Source organism: Physeter macrocephalus, chromosome 2, assembly GCF_002837175.3.
Source record: "Physeter macrocephalus isolate SW-GA chromosome 2, ASM283717v5, whole genome shotgun sequence".
In the NCBI taxonomy this organism is placed as follows: domain Eukaryota; kingdom Metazoa; phylum Chordata; class Mammalia; order Artiodactyla; family Physeteridae; genus Physeter; species Physeter macrocephalus.
Genome location: NC_041215.1, coordinates 83,157,952 through 83,175,517, shown reverse-complemented (window position 1 = coordinate 83,175,517; position 17,566 = coordinate 83,157,952). Strand labels below are relative to the sequence as shown.

The following is a 17,566-nucleotide window of genomic DNA, read 5'->3' as shown; positions in this document are numbered from 1 at the left end:
AAAACTTTTATTTCTCCTTGATGAGAACTTTTAAGACATATACTCCTTAACAACTTTCATATATGCAATACAGTATCGTTAAATATAGTCACCATGCTGCATATTATATTCTCATGATTTATTTATTTTATGACTGGAAGTTTGTACCTTTTGACCACCTTCATCCGTTTTGCCCATCCCCCACCCCCACCTCTGGCAACCACCAATCTTTTCTCTATCTATGAGCTTGCTGTTTTTGTTTTTTAGATCCCACATATAAGTGAGATCATTTGGTATTTGTCTCTGTTGGACTTATTTCACTTAGCATAATGCCCTCAAGGTCCATCCATGTTGTCACAAATGGCAAGACTTCATCCTTTTTTACAGCTGAGTAATATTCCATTGTGTATATATACCACGTCTTCTTTATTCATTCATTGATGGACACTTAGCTTGTTTCTATATCTTGGCTGTGGTAAATAATGCTGCAGTAAACATATGGGTACACATATCTTTTCAAGTTAGTGGTTTTTTCCTTTGGATAAATATGCAGAAGTGGAATTGCTATGCCATGTGGTAATTGTATTTTTTATTTTTTGAGGAACCTCTATACTGTTTTCAACAGTGGCTGCACCAAATTGCATTCCCACCGACAGTACACAGGTTCCCTTTTCTCTGCATCCTCACCAACACTTGTTATTTCTTGTCTTTTTGATAATAGCCATTCTATCAGGTATGAGTGAATAATCTCATTATGGTGTTGAGTTGCATTGCCTTCATGATTAGTGATGATGAGCACCTTTTCATGTATCTGTTGGCCAGCTGTATGTCTTCTGTGGAAAAATGTCTGAATGTTCCTGAATGTTCCTCTGCCCATTTTTTAATTGTTGCATTGTATGAGTTCTTTATATATTTTATTAGGTAGATGATTTGGAGATATTTTCTTTCATTCTGTAGATTGTGTTTCCATTTTGTTGATGATTTCCTTTGCTGTCAACTGCTGCATTCTTGTTTCTCGTTTCTCTACTTGCTTGCAGCTGCCTACTCCCATTTCAGACTTGCTCATATCTGCATTCTGGCTTGTGAAACCATCAGCTTTGCTCTAACTATCCCTGCTCTCCTACTACTTCTCCAATTCTGATATATGAAGGAAAAAAAAGCCTTTGAAAATTCCAACTTTAGATTAACTATATGCTAATGATCAAATTATTGTGCAGTTTTACTTGAAGCATGAAAAATTAGCTACCTTTGGTAGCAAGGACTAGAAGATTCTATTCTACCATTATATCTGAGAACTTTGGTAAACTACTCAATATAATTTATCATTGGAAGTTAAATTCTGATTTAGAAGAGACAGTCACTTCTCTTATAATTCTGGATAGGATAAACATGGTCTTCTCAGAGTGTTAATTTTACTTGAAGATAAAAACCTTTTTTGAATTTTTATTCTTTTGAAAGGTTTTATTCTGATGTGGAAGAATGTCTTTAATACACTGTTGAGTAAAGAAAGTAAATTTCTGATCAATGTTATAGTTTTGTTCAATTTATATATAGTCTTTTTCTGTGCACATACAAAAATATGTATCTATAAAGGTATCTATATAGCTATTTGTCTATTGATACATACTTTACTGATAAGTGTGTTTCTAGGGAACAGGGATGGAAGACTTTTATTTTTCCTTTATATAATCTTGTTATATTTAAATTGTTACAAGTATATATTATCCTGTCAATAAAAAGAAAAAAAGATAGCACAAAAGTCACTAAAATTTTGTTGCCGATGTAAAAGTAAAATCTGTGAATTCTTTTGGTGTGTCAGTAAATCTCATTTTATGAAAATTTAGAAAGAACATTTCCATGCATAGTGAGTTATTGGGAAGCTTACTTTGCGTGTATTTTGGGAATGTGGAGTTAGTTGTACTGTCTGCCTGCCTGCCGGAAGGCATGGTGGCTGCTGTAGCAGGGAGCAGTAATGCCGACACTTCCTGAGAGGGCTGGTGGTGTTGATCTGCAAGACTCCCCTGAACATGTGCAGAACCAGCACAGCCAGTTCTTTTGAAAAGCAAGTGTGTCGTCTTTCTAAGCAGTGTTTTTTATTTATTTGTTGTTTATGTTTTTTTGGCTCCTCGAATTGGTTCAATTTCCTGCCATGATTGTGCTCTTTCACATATTTAGTTCTGTTAAATTCTATCTTTCTCTACAGCGATTTTTTTTTTCAGTTACCCCCAACTAGCAGAAATTATGGTTTTAAAAATAATTATTCATGTCAGCATTTATGTTCCTTAAAAATAGTGTGTTTAAAAATTGTATTTCCTTAAGGAATATGGATTGGTGGTTAAAATAGTGGTGTGGTAACCATAACAATAATAGAATAGCTAACATTTACTGAGAACTTACTATTTGCCAAATACTGTTCTAAGTGCTATACATGTATGAACTCGTTTCATCTTCCAGACAATCCTGTTAGGGAAATGATTCACATTTTTTAGACGTAGAACCTGAAGCATAGAGAAGTTAAGTAAGTTGCCCTACCATACCTAGCTTGAAACTAATGAAAATATGTTAAATGGAAATTCTGACCAACCTAAAATCATTAAGGGCAGTGACAGAGATTGCCTTGTGCTCCCCTCAGTGGCCTTCACTGTGACCATGATGATGATAGATAGCACCACTCCCACTTCACTAGGGAATCTGCTAAAGAAGAAAAACCAGCCTACAAAGTACATATTTAAGGCACAAGTTTGCAATTTCAGAAAAAAAGACCGGGTTAGAAGCAATACAATGAAATCGCTACCACAGACAAACAAAGAAACTAACAAAAAATGCTTTAAACTCCCTCCAAGGTCATTGTCAGAATATCTTTGGAGGGTAAAGTTCATTTAATAGGGAAAATTTGGAGAAGCCCAATCTAACAGAGAAAGAGTGCAAGAAAAGGCAGCCAGGCTGAAAATGACACATTTTACTTTGCTCGAAAGAGTATTTGGATGAGAAACTGAAATTAACCACATTCTTTATCTTATTTTTGTATTATGGCATGAATTTAATAATTTGGCCAATTTTTTTGTTTTTTTCTTTATTTATTATGTTGATATCTGGTAAGACATTTAAGTTGTTCTATTTCTTGGTGGTAAAATAACTGGTAAAGAAATTTCCTACACTTACAAGAGTCTCATTAAGAAGCAGGTTTTGTGCTGAAAAAAAAAAAAAACACAGTGAGAAAATCTTTCAGAGGCTAAATTTCAGGGGAAATATCCAGCATCAGGTTCTGTCTTGGATTGACTGTTTGCATAATGCACAAGGCTACACTCATTATCTTTTTATAGCGCATAACAATGATGTGATTAGAGTTTCTGGAACGGTAACTAATTATGTTAGCTGCTATTTCACATTATATCCCATATTAGGAAGATTATTTTGGCAAGAGATTCATAGTTTCTCAAAGTTCAGTTTGTTTTAATTTTGATATATTTATTTGGGGGAAGGTAAATTCTAACATTAAAACATTATAAATGTTTTATGGAGAGGAGAGCATATGGTATGTTGTCAAAAATGTTTATTTGAAACTTATAGATTGGCCTTGTTCTCATTTATCATAATCACGCAAAAGATAAAAAATAATTAAGAGTTGACATGTTTGCTTTTTGATATTAGTTGCTGTTAAAGTTACTCTTGGGAGTAATATTTCATATTTGAATCAAACTGTAAATGACAGATGAGACAAATGGAGACTGTCTTTTAAGTGATAAGGCATCCTTATTCTATTCTTACAGTGTTTTTCCTACAATACATGTAAAGCAATAACTGGAATGATTGATTACTTTTGATTTAGTGAATGAAGGCATGGCAATTAAGCAGAAAGGCCTCAGTATTTAATATTTATTTCTATCCTTCTAGAAATATTTATTTCTATCCTTCTTCTTATATGTTAATTCCCTAAATGAAAACTGAACCATCTATAGTTGAATTTTCCTCCAGTTTTTTCCTCCTTTTGTTCTGGTATTAGTGGGCCTACACTTTCAATATTAATACTAATTATGGATTATTATTAGATATAAACAATATCATACGGCATTTAAGAACACATCTGATTTCTTTTATAGATTAACTTGTCTGTCCTACTCCATCAATGGTAGCTTGTATTGTCAGTTGTAGTTTAATGTAAATACCTCCCTAGCTAGACTATAAATAATGTTCTTTGAGAAAAGGTATGATCCTTTGACTATTTTATATTCTCAGTGTCTAACTCAACATTTGATTGTTTAAGATAGTTTTAGCAAAGTTACCTTTATAAAGATTCAAGGAATTTTAAAAATATTAAATTTGTGTGTATTCTACTAAGTTTGAGTCTCCAAATGTAGAGAAAATATTTTGAGACTGTTAAAAGCCAATCAATTAATTTTATCAGCATATCATTCTTCAGCAAGATACTTTGATTATTGCTGATTTTTCTTCCGAGATAAAATACTCTTGATTTTAAGAAGAAGAAAGCAGAATATATAAAACATTTATGACATGATATGGAAACATTTTTCTGTATCTTCATGGGTCATTATTGTTCACCTAGATATCTTTAAAAATTTTTAAATTTACCTTCTAGGTACTTATTTTTCTTTAATACAATTATGAATGCGGGTGGGCTTGTTGCTCAGAGTGGTTTCAATTTTTTAATTGAAAAAAGAGATAAATAAAAGAATAATAAAATGTGCTTTGATGTAAAATTTTTTTTAATGGAGAATTAAATACATCATGTTGGGTTAAATAAATACCAAGTATTAAATAATTTATAGCAGATATCTGACCAAAATATATGGAAGCAGCAGGACAGATCACACAGGAGTATAGAACACTGCTTCTTACTATGTAAACAGGTAAAACTTCATGTAGGATGTGACATTTCAAATGGGTCTAAATGGAACAGAGAAGTTAGAGAGGCAGGACAGGGGAGAAGGGCTTTTCAGGAGGAAGCCAAGAAGAGAGAAGGCATCTGCATGCTTGGAGACTGTGTGGTAGGGAGTAGCAGAAGATGAGAACAGAGATGGAAGATAGAGATACAATGATGAAGGATCTTATATTTGTTTCCCAGGGTTGTTATAACACATTACCCCAAACTTGGTGGCTTAAAGCAGTAGAAATTATTCTCTGACAGTGCTGAAAGCCGGAACTCCAAAGTCAAGGTGTTGGGAAAGGTTTATTTATTTATTTATTTATTTTTCTGGAGGCTCTGAGGGAGAATCCATCTCTCACCTCTCTCCTAGCTTGTCGTGGCTGCCAGCAATCCTTGATGTTCCTTGGCCTGTAGATGTATCACTCCAATCTCTGCTTCTGTCTTCACATTGCCTTCTCTTCTATGTATCTCTGTTTTCTGTTCTGTATCTTATAAGGAAAACTACTGCTGGATTTAGACCTAAGTCCAGGATGCTCTTATCTTGAGATCCTTAACTTAATTACATTTGCAAAGACCCTCTTTCTAAATAAGGTCACGTTCACAGGTTCTGGGAGGACATGTCTTTTGGAAGGCTGCCATTCAACCCACTGCATGTCTTTGACAAGGACTTATGTCTATAAATAAAGAGTTTATTTTAAAAAAGTGTTTATAAGTAAGGCTGTGCCATTATTACACTTGTTATGTGGAAGACAGTACTGTTCAGTAGAGAACTGGACAGTTAATGAAGGCTTGAATTAAGGCAAGTGGGTTTGGAGGAGAGAATCTGGTTTCAAAGAGAAATTTCTAAAGTAAAATATATAGAATTGAATGACCTAAGGTGTGGAGGAGCGAGAGTGCTGTTGGAGATGATAAATTTGAGGTGTCTGTGAGATATTTAGGAGCAAATTTCTCGTAGCAATTGTAAATGTGGGTTGGGGATTCAGGGGAGAGCTTGTGTGGTTGACTGTAAAATTGGTGGCTCCCAGTGAACCACAGCTGTAAGGATTCACATCCTTGTCCTTCCTCTGCAGTTAGCTTGGCTATATGATTGGCTTTGGCCAATGGAATATTAAGTATGATGCAAGCTTGGTAAGCTCTTACACATTGGGCTTATCTTCTTGAAACACTCCCCCATTGGAACCCAGATGCCACGCTGTAAGGAAGGACAGGTTGTCCTTCTGGAGAGAGAAGCCATATGAAGAAGAACTTGAGGATGAGACAGTGAGAAAACTGGAGGCCTCTGTGGCAAGAGGCCTCCTGGAGGAGAAATGAGTAACCCCAGCACTGAGGTCCTGGATGTGTGTAAGAGGCCTTCTTGGAGGTTCCAGTGCATTCCAGCGGCCAGCTAAATGCAGCCATGGGAGCAATTCCCGCTAATACCAAGTGGCACAGAAGAACCACCGGTCAACCCACACAACTGTGATAAGCAACAAAACAAACAAAAAACACCCCTTAGTTTTAAGCAACTAAATTTTGAGGTGGTTTGTTATGCATGTGTTATGGACTAAATGTTTTGTCCCTGCAAAATTCATATGTTTAAGCCCTCACCTCCAATGTGATGGTACTTGGAAATGGGGCCTTTGGGAGGTAGTTAAGGTTAGGTGAGGTCTTGAGGGTGAGGCCCTGGTTTGAAGAGATTAGTGCCTTAATAAGAAGGGACACCAGAGAGCTTTCTCTCTCTCTCTCTCTGCCATGTGAAGACACAGTGAGAAGGCAGCCATCTGAAAGCCAAGAAGAGAGCTCCCACTAGAACACAGCCATGCTAGTACCTGACCTGACCTCAGACTTTCGGCCTCCAGAACTGTGAGAAATAAATTTCTGTTGTTTAAGACACCTAGTCTATGGTATTTCATTATGGCAGCCCAGTTAAATAAGATAACATCTGTTGGTAGAAAACGGAATAACCTTGGAACATGATATATGGATTGGGGAGTATAAACACAGGAGATGCAGTCATGGGAATGGACCTTAAATGAGTAATTGCAACAATTAAGGAAGGCCACAGGAGGTAGAAAAACTAGTGAGATAAACTGAGAAATGATGGTTACTCACTGTTTTGAGAGAATGTAATTAAAATCCATTCAAGTAATGCAGAATCAGGAAATGGTGCTGTTGAGAAAAAGTTTCACGAACAGAGCACTATCTTAAAACCAGTATGATGATTAAAATGGACATTATATTTGACAGTTGGGAGGCCATTGAATGACACTGGTGAATAAACACTGAATCTTAGGGCTGCAGATGATCTTAGAGCAGCACTCCCAAATAGAACTTTCTAAGATATACACAGTCCAATATGGTAGCCATTAGCCACACATGGCTATTGGGCACTTGAAGTGTGAGTAGTTTCCCAAAGAACTGAATTTATAATTTTATTTAATTTTAATTAATTAACATTTAAATTTAATTAGCCACATGTGGCTAGTGGATACCATATGGGATAGCACAGTATTGGGAGCACTAAATCTAAGGAAGCTGAGGTCCTTGTAAGTTAAATATGAGACCTATATTTTGTTCAAAGATAATTTGGGGAGAAATAGCTAAAAATGGTAATAGTGAGGGGAGGGAAAAAAGACAACTGAAATGGAGTAAAAAAGAAAATTTAACATTAAACTATTTTAAACAAAAAGTATACCATTGTAATTTGTTGTATATGACTATTGCTAAGAGTATAAGAGCTATCGAGGGCAACCTGCTAATTTGATTAGTGATACTAGGAATTAAGTCAGTTATACTGTGTAACACAGCTATACTTGTCCAGGTAGCGTGTAAATGCGTTCTTCAGAATTTACATGTACAGTTTCTTCTTCTGCAGTTAAAGAAACAGACTTCAATCCCAAAGGCCCAGCTGGACAGTGCTAATCTAATTTATCCCTCCTGGTGTATATTAATCCACACAGTTACTTTATATATTTACCATTCTCTTGTGAGTTACTATGGGTTACAAAATTTCACTGGATTAAGGTGAAATCACTACTGGAATAGGGAGTGACAATTTAAACAGGCACATGTAGAGATTCTACACAAATAGAATGGGAAAAAAAGGTGCTTACAAAATTTAAAACCAGGTAAGGTACCTGTAATGGTTAATTTCATGTGATAAATTGAGTGGGCCATAGAGTACCCAGATTAAACATTGTTTCTGGGTGTGTCTGTGAGAATATTTCTGGATGAGACTAACATTTGAATTGGTGGACTCAGCTCTTCCCAATGTGGGTGGGCATCATCCAGTCCGTTGAAGGCCTGAATAGAACAAAAGGTGGAGGAAGAAGGAATTCACCCTTTTTCCCCTGCCTTACTGCTTGAGCTGGGACATCTCATCTCATCTTCTCCTGCCCTCGGACTGGGATTTACATCATTTGCTCCTGTTGCTCTCAGGCCTTCAAACTCAGACTGAATTACACTACTGGCTTTCCTAGATTTCTGCCTTGCAGACAGCAGGTCATGGGACTTCTCATCCTCCATAATCCTGTGAGCCAGTTCCTCCTAATAAATCTATCTCTGTCTCTGTCTCCATCTCCATCTGCATCTCTCTTTTCTCTCTCTGTATATAATCCTATTGGTTCTGTGTTCTCTGGAGAACCCTGAGTAACACAGCACCTCAGGTTTTGGATTTGGTATAGACTATGACCAATTCTGATAATGAAATTTCTATAAAGGTAAACATCTCTGTGGAAGTTTTCATCTTTTTGGAGTGGGAATAACCCAACTTCTGTTTGATCCTGTGGACTCCTATTTCCTAAAAGAATACTATGCCAATTTTAATTAATTTTGAAGTGAATGTTTCATTTGTTTTGAAAATTGGATCAGCGTATCTGATTATGTTTACTGGCCACATAAGGGAAGTCTGTTTTAGGAGTTGGAATGATTATGAGACAAGCTTAGGCAACAGAATTTCATTGGCTTCAAGAGGTTGGTATCGAGTTCTGGGATGTATGGGTAGGACGGAACCAGGAGCAGATCAGAGGTTGTGCTTGGCAGGTAACTTTGGAGGAGTTAGATGTCTGCTCTGGATCTCAATTTACACATGTGTGAAATGAAAGTGGAGTATTAGATGATCTCTAAGGTTTCATCCAGTACTAAAATTTAATAGGTCTTCTATGGAATAACAAAAGTTACCTTGCAAGTAACCCAGTGCTTTGCATGTTGCTCAATAAATTTTAATTGACAATGGCAGTGATGAAGTAATGAATACTTGGATCATTATTCTTGAAAACTGGTTATTCTTGAAAACTACAAATAGGAGGACCCCTTTATCTTCTCCAATGAGAGGCTACTTGGTCAATATTTACAACTTGGTAGAAAGGGGGAAGTGTAGATAGGGAGGGAGTCTGCAGAGTTTCTTACTTGAGCTGACTATCTTCACAATATTGTATCTTTTCAGGGTGAGTGCCATAGAGGGTTTTGTTGACTGCAAATATAGTTGTAGGGTTTATTATAGACAGTTTTGGTGGAATTAGCAGGGAGCAGAAGAGGGCAGAATTACACAGAAAATTCTCTGGAGTTATAGCATCCATTATTTCCTAAGGGGACTTCTTCAAGGTTCCATTTTGGGCCAATTATTTTCCATTTGCCCCTGCAGATCTTACACAAATCCCTTGTCCTATCCTACTCTCTGCCCAGGAGGGATGACATATGGATTCCATCAACAAGCTCCTAACCTCTAGCTTCTAGCTAGGTCTGGTCAGGATATGAGGGAGGGAGAAGAATGAAATCAAGGTATTTATTCCTGATATCACATCCTTTGAGGTCAGCTTGAGCTGTCCATGTCCTTTGACAGGTTGTCACTGCTTCTCTGAAGGCAGTAGTCACTCACAAGTCTCTCTTCTTCTGGGTCCTGGTAACTGTTCCCTTCCTGCTCTCATCAGGTCTAGGGGTGGTGACGTCTCTGCTGCTGTGAGTCCCAAGTTCCTTCACTATCACTGTGGTTTACCTGTGTAATTAGTTCCTTTGTAAATTAACCCTCTAAGAATTACTTTGAGTGTGCTCTATTTCCTGCTGGAACCATGACTAATAGCTATACCATTCTGCAAATGGAGAATGAAGATGAAATGGCAGCTGGTGCCAGATCGCCACACATCTTATCATGCCGCCCTCCATCACAGCCCTTTGAAGCATCTTAATTGTGCTCTCTGTCACCTTTTCATTTTCTTCCTCAACAGTTGACTTCTTCAGTGGCCTCATGAACCAAGCAGGGAATAAGGCTATAGCCAATTCAAATCCAAGCCACAAATGCTCAATTCCTTCTCCTACCCTTCCCAGTATTCTACTCCAACTCCTCTTGGCACTGTAGACTGTGAGATTCTCAATCAAAGGCAGAGGTTTTGTCTTGGTCTTCTTTTGTTCCTAGAGCCTGGAACATAATACATGTGAAACACCTGCTTATGTAATGAATACATGGAAGATGGAATTAAGGAAATGTCTATTTATTAAGCCCTGTTTCCAGGCAGCCCCGGGGTGGTCTGCTTCTCTCCCTTCCTTGAGGATGCTCATTGCTTTTCTTGCCTCCTTGCACAGCAGTGCTGCTCTATTCTGACCAGTCGTGTGCTGGTAAATGGCTTTTGTTTTTTTTCTATAACAGCTTTAATGAGATATAATTCACATGCCATACAATTCACCCATTTAATATGTACAATTCAGTGTTTTTAGTATATTCACAGAATTGTGCAACCATCACCACATTTAATTTTAGGACATTTAATTACCCCCCCCCAAGGCCTTATACCTATTAGTGGTTACCCCTCCCCCACCAAACTTTCGTACGTCTCCTCTTGCCCTCATCTCCTGGCAACCACTAATCTATGGATTTGCCTATGCTGGACATTTCATATAAATGAAATTTTACAGTATGTGGTCCTTTGTGAGTGGCTTCTTTCACTTTGCACTCTGATTTCAAGCTTCATTCAAGTTGTAGCATGTATTAGTACTTCATTCATTTTTGTTACATCTAAATTTATTCCACTATATGGATACATCACATTTTATTTATCCATTCATCAACTGGTGGGCAGTAGAATTTTTTCCTCTGAATTCTGGTAGGTGTTTGACAACTAGCAATCTGGGGAAAAAAAGTCCTTCTTCATAGCATTTGTTGATTTCTTTGGTGTAAATACCCCCATCATGGCTGACTGCAAGCTACATGTTGTCACTGAACATGGAGTTGGAAAGAGATGCTGAAACAGGCTCTTGTGAGCCCCTATAAGCCAGCTCCAGCATACCGCTCTGACCATCTTTACTGATGGGTCACCCAAGTTACCAGAGATGTGGCCACACATTATTACTTTAGGATAATAATAATGATAATAATAAAAGTAATACAACAGGGAACATTTATTGAGCACTTTATGTGTACCAGGCACTGTGCTAAGCTCTTTTTTTCTCATTTAATTCTTTTTTTTTTTTTTTTTTTTTGTGGTACACGGGCCTCTCACTGTTGTGGCCTCTCCCGTTGCGGAGCACAGGCTCCGGACACGCAGGCTCAGCGGCCATGGCTCACGGGCCTCTCCGCTCAGCGGCATGTGGGATCTTCCTGGACCGGGGCACGAACCCGTGTCCCCTGCATCGACAGGCGGACTCGCAACCACTGCGCCACCAGGGAAGCCCTCATTTAATTCTTTATTACAACTCATCTCCTTAGCAGCCTGCAGCTCCAAACTACCAATATTCTATGCTTGGTTCAATGTCTCCTAGCTGGTCTCCCTACTGTTTCTTAAGTACTCCAAACACATTACATCTCACAACTTCAGCACATTTCCTCTAACTGTTACACTCTTTTCCACAGATATTAACATAGCTCATTTCCTCATTTCTACCAGATCTCTGCTCAGGTATTCCCTCCTCAGAAAGGCCTTTCTACCACCTCATCACTTTATTTAATACTTTGCCAAGTTTTGTTTTTCTTCATAGCAATTTATCACTGACAGTCTCTTATTCTGTATACAGTTGACCCTTGAACAAAGTAGGAGTTAGGGGCGCCGACCCCTGCGAAGTTGAAAATCCGCTTATAACGTATAGTTGGCTCTCTGTATCAGTGGTTCTGCATTCATGGATTCAACCAACCCCGGATCGTGTAGTACGGTAGTATTTGCTGCTGAAAAATATCCGTGTATTAGTGGACCTGCAGTTCAAACCCCTGTTGTTCAAGGGTCAACTGTATTTACTTTATTTGTTTACTGGCTGTCTCCCCACCACACTGTAAGCTCCGTGAAGCCAGGATCTTTTGTTCACAGTTGCATTGCCAGTGCCAAGACCATGCCCTTAATCACACTACTAAGCTGGGAAATTTGGAATTTTCAAACAAGTGCCTCTCTTCTCCCTCTCTGCTCCTCCTGCTGCTGTCAAAGGAATGTTTAGAGAACATTATGCCCCAGTCCCTTAATCTCTGTTACTGGCCCAAATCCCGGTAGAGCTAGGACTCAACTGACAAAGGTAGGAGACAATCCAGTGATGTGGCCGAGCGTGTACCTCACTCTGGGGCCAGTCTCAGTGGACCCACATCCCAGCTCTGGCACCAGCTCACTGTGTGCGCTGGGTAGGTTACTCACCTTCTCAGAGTTTCCTATCTTTAAAACAGGATAATAAGAGTCCCTACCTCATAAATCTGTTGTGAGGATTAAATTAACATGTTAATTTAAAGTGATCAACATAGCAAGTGTTCAATACACCTTGGTGAGGACATCGTCTGGGGTAAGCTTTACTTACTGCATAAGTCACCTGTGTGTCCTGCCACATGGAAGCCCCATAAAACTCGCTACCTGCCTCCTCTGCAGCTTTTCTATTACCCTCGTCACTGGCATTCTTTTTTTTTGTAAATGCAGTTTATTTATTTATTTAAGTTAATTAATTTGTTTATTTTTGGCTGCACTGGGTCTTTGTTGCTGTGCACAGGCTTTCTCTAGTTGTGGTGAGCGGGGCCTACTCTTCGTTGCGGTGCGCGGGCTTCTCATTGTGGTGTCTTTTGTTGCGGAGCACGGGCTCTAGGCATGTGGGCTTCAGTAGTTGCGGCACGCAGGCTCGGTAGTTTTGGCTCACGGACTCTAGAGTGCAGCCTCAGTAGTTGTGGCGCATGGGCTTAGTTGCTCCGCGGCATGTGGGATCTTCCCCGACCGAACCTGTGTCCCCTTCATTGGCAGGTGGATTCTTAACCACTGCGCCACTAGGGAAGTCCTGTCACTGGCGTTCTGTAAGAGCACTTCTAGATTGTCCTGCTGTCCTAGGGAACTGGATGGTTCTCCATCTTCTTTTGTCTCTCACTAAAGAGGAGACGCTTGGGCTTCAAGAAAGTGTGATCAGCCTGCTTCTCTTTCCTGGCAAATCACCTAAGCTTAGCCACTAAGTTGGAAAAGGCCTAAGGGAAACCTGGTTATTCTTAGCCTAACTAGCTGAGACTAGCCAGATCTGAAGCATCCCTAGGGCTGGGGAAAGAAAAGCTCCCACAGAGAATCTTTACCCACAACCCCAAGATATTGAAAGTAAAGGAAGCCAGACTGAAGAAAGAAAGAGATGGCAAGTCATTCATGAAAAGAAGAGAAACCACCCCGTATGCAGGACTGGCTTGGAAGGAAGCCCAGAGGCCCTGAAGTCCACTTTACTACGTGCTCCTGCTAGGCAGGGTCCCTAATCCAAGGACCTGTGTTTTACATCCTCCTTCCGTGTACCACCCTCCCATCCCCAACTCCAGGACCATGAATTTGGTTCAAGTCATGAATTGCTCAGATGGGGAACTTCATTTAGTAATTTCCATAAATCTAGTTCTGTTACGATTTACTGAACGCCCACAAGGAGCTGGGCAGTATTAGTGGGCAGTCCCAGGAATCCTAGGAGCCAAGAATCCACAGTCACATCCCAGAAAAATAATCCCCCTGTCTCTCAGCATCCTTATTTCCTCGGAGTCAGCTTCTGGGTCTGATCCATGCACAACACAAACACTTCCTAGTACCTGGGCTCCCGCGGGGGTCTGTGAGACGCTGGAGGATTAAGGGGCGGGGAATAGGGAGGGCTGGGGAGGTAAGGAAGGAAGGAGGGGGAAGGAACAAAGTGCGTCTCCCCCTCTAATCGTGTTCCGATCAGGAGTCGGCCGTGTTCCCAGGCGCCGATTCCGGCCGCAGTCCAGAGACTCTTCCAGGAACCGCCTGGCATCCTGGCCGCGGGCTTCGGCTGGTCTGGCGCTCGCGTCTCCCTCCTCCCAGCTCTCTCCTCTCTCCGGGATCCGTGCCTCACTCAGGGGCGTGTCCTGCCCTACCTCCCTTTCACAGTGGTCCACTCATCCTGTTACAGCGACGGCGGCGGCGGCGGCGGTGGCGGCAGCCAGAGCAAGAGCAGCGGTAGCTCGGGGTTTTCAGAACGGGCGGCAGCAGCTCTGTGGGGGCACCTGTGCGGCGCAGAAGTAGCAGGACCGGGGGTGGGGTTCGTGCCAGCCGCTGAGCCCGAACGGAGGGGCGCTTCCCAGCCGCTTAGGATTCCACTGCTCCGCAGAATCTCTGCCCCGGAGCTGCGAATACTGGTGGGGTGTCATGTGCAGGGCCGGCTAGACGGCTGGGGCAGGGAAACATTTGGTCCAAGTGTAGAGAGGCAGAGAAAGCTGTGTCTGGGACCATGACAGCCTCCCGCCTGGACTTTGGGGAGGTGGAAACTTTCCTGGACAGGCACCCAGAATTGTTTGAAGATTACTTGATGCGGAAGGGGAAGCAGGAGATGGTGGAGAAGTGGCTGCAGAGACACAGTCAGAGTCAGGGGGCTTTAGGCCCAAGGCCCACACTGACTGGCACAAGCAGCGTGGCTCATGGAGGTGGCAGCAGTAGCAGCACCGTTGGTGATGGCACAGGACCAAATGGCTCTGCTAGCAGCCAGCACACTCTGGGTGGTGGGGACTCAGGTGGGGTTCCCCTGAGTCCCAGCTGGGCCAGTGGCAGCTGCAGCGATGGGAGCCTGCAGCAGAGAGCTTCTCAGAAAGAGCTAAGGAAGAGTTTTGCCCGCTCCAAGGCCATCCACGTGAACAGGACCTACGATGAACAAGTGACCTCCCGGGCCCAGGAGCCCCTGAGCAGTGTGCGGCGGAGGGCACTTCTCCGGAAGGCCAGCTCCCTGCCCCCCACCACTGCCCACATTCTCAGTGCCCTGCTGGAATCGCGGGTGAATGTGCCTCAGTACCCCCCTACCGCCATGGACTACAAGTGCCACCTCAAAAAGCATAATGAGCGTCAGTTCTTCCTGGAACTGGTCAAGGATATCTCCAATGACCTTGACCTTACCAGTCTGAGCTACAAGATCCTCATCTTTGTCTGCCTCATGGTGGACGCTGACCGCTGCTCTCTCTTCCTGGTGGAAGGGGCAGCTGCTGGCAAGAAGAGCTTGGTCTCCAAATTCTTTGACGTGCATGCAGGAACCCCACTGCTGCCCTGCAGCTGCACAGAAAACTCAAATGAGGTGCAGGTCCCCTGGGGCAAAGGCATCATTGGCTATGTCGGGGAGCATGGAGAGACGGTCAACATTCCTGATGCCTACCAGGTAGGACTTTGCATTGTCACCTTCCAGAGCCCTATTGGTCTGGGAACCAAGCCTTCTGTTACCCTTTGGCATCCAGGAACACATTAATGTAGACTCTTTACAATATGAATTTTGCTGTTTAAATTCCTTCTGAGTTTAGACTAGTTAGAATGTTACTACACTATCTTTGATCTAATGGTCTTTTTCTAACACACAGTGGCTTGTGGAAAATTCATATATCACAGGGGCTACGTTTTGTACCCAATAATACCTCGTGTTTCTCTGTCAAGATACCTTGTCTTTAAGAATATCACTGCATGGTTTTAGAATGCATTTGTTAGGTGCTAGAAAAAGATGTCTACTCCAGAATTCCAGTGAAAGTCTGAAGAAAATGGGCATGTTGGTGTCTCTGATGTCATTTTGGGACCGTAATGCATTTCATTCTCATTCAAGATTGGGGAGAGATCATGAGTTCCAAGGTAAGGAAGACGAGGAAAAGAGGAGGAAAGTCAGGGGAAGAATGGGCCTCTGACTCATTTATGCCTTTTTAGCATCTATTTTAACTGTTTCTGTTGTTGAGCTGAGAGAGGCTGGACAAATTGAGGGGTTATTTAGGCTTGAATCCAGCATTATCTGCAGTCAGCTTTTGACAGGACTGAGCAAGTAGGTTTTTAGTTTGTGAAACAAACAAAAAAATGAATAATTTTCTAGCAATTCCAAAGGCAATGAGCAGGGTGAACATGCTAGTTTCAGGGGGAAAAGGAAACCCAACATGCTGTTGTCTGCTATTTCTAAGCCTTTTATTTTCACAGTGATTTGAACTTGCTATTAGATCCCGGATCTGAAAGCCAGTCTGTTCTAATTTCTTCAATATCTATTCACTGAGCATAATGAAACTGGATGCCACTTTCTATGGGACTTCTTTGGTATTCATAATAATGGAAAGTTCTTATCCTTGGTCATGAAAGTTTTGTAGTCATTTGATGAGCTCTTCTTCCAGTTGTCTAATAAAGCTGCATGTTTCTCTAGAGTTTGTTGCTGTTGCTCAGAATAGCAAAAGTGGTGGGAAGGACACTAAAGGTAAAATTTTCTCTATTTCATCTGAAAGTTGGCAATATTATGTAGAAAATTGACGAGCTTGTACTGAAACCAAGTTTCATTTTTTTGTGAGATGTCTATCAATATAATGCTTTAATGTTAAGGAATGCCTATCAAAATACCATTTTTATTTACTTTTTTATTGATTAGATGCATTATTCATTATATCCTTCTTAAAGACTTTGATAGGTTTAGGACAAGCAAGCAGTGAGTGATCTTTAGTAAGTGTCTATTTCTCTATAACCCTAGAAAGCCATGGGATGAAATAAAAGCATTTAATGATTGATATGTTGAAGATTCTGTAAAAAGTTGAATAATCACAAATTCATCTCTTTCTCATTATTTCCACATCCTTGTTGTGTGCTTGGGCTAAAAAAAATCCCTTCCTAGTAGAATGGCTTGTTATAGCCCAGAATTGCAGTCTTTTCTCTTTATTGCCCTTACTTTTCTTATTCTTCCCCAACTGATTTTCTCCATTTCTATAGTTTTTGTTTCTTATTCCTCTCTGTCAGCTCCTAACTTTTATTTAATACTGTTCATATGCTGTCTTTTCTTCAAGAGCATAATTCTCATCTTCCTCAGCAGTTAACTTGTCTTCCTGCTACCTAGAATTGTGGCTAGAGGTGTTACCACAGGCATAGAAAATCAGGTTTTCAGCTGCTGATGTTTCTTCAGGGCCCTACTCTACTCTGAAGACAGAGGGTAAAGCAAAGTTGCCTTTTAATATTTGGGAGCTGACTTTGGGAATGGAGAGTTCTTCTTTTATCCCCCCAGGATAGTAATGATGGCTGTAAAGACTAGGTTGTTGGGAGGACTGGCAAAAGGCAGGGAGGGGAAGTGTGTTCTAGAGTTGAAGATCTTGGTTCACTCTTTGTCTTCATTTTGATCTGCTTAGAAAGTTTCTCTTTTCTTTCTCCATTATCTTCTACCATATATGTCTGTTTTTTTTTTTTTTTTTTTTTTTTTTTGCGGTACGCGGGCCTCTCACTGTTGTGGCCTCTCCCGTTGCGGAGCACAGGCTCCGGACGCGCAGGCTCAGCGGCCGTGGCTCACGGGCCCAGCCGCTCCGCGGCATGTGGG

At 40.9% G+C, this 17,566-nt stretch overlaps 1 protein-coding gene across 1 annotated transcript in view; it reads left to right on the top strand.

Annotated features, from left to right (window-relative positions):
- The first annotated feature begins 14,497 nt into the window (after positions 1–14,497).
- PDE11A (phosphodiesterase 11A) overlaps positions 14,498–17,566 on the top strand; it is a 427,170-nt gene continuing 424,101 nt past the window's right edge. Inside the window, exon 1 of the mRNA XM_024122161.1 lies at positions 14,498–15,409. Within this exon, the coding sequence (XP_023977929.1) occupies positions 14,498–15,409 (912 nt within the window). The remainder of the gene's footprint in view (positions 15,410–17,566) is intronic.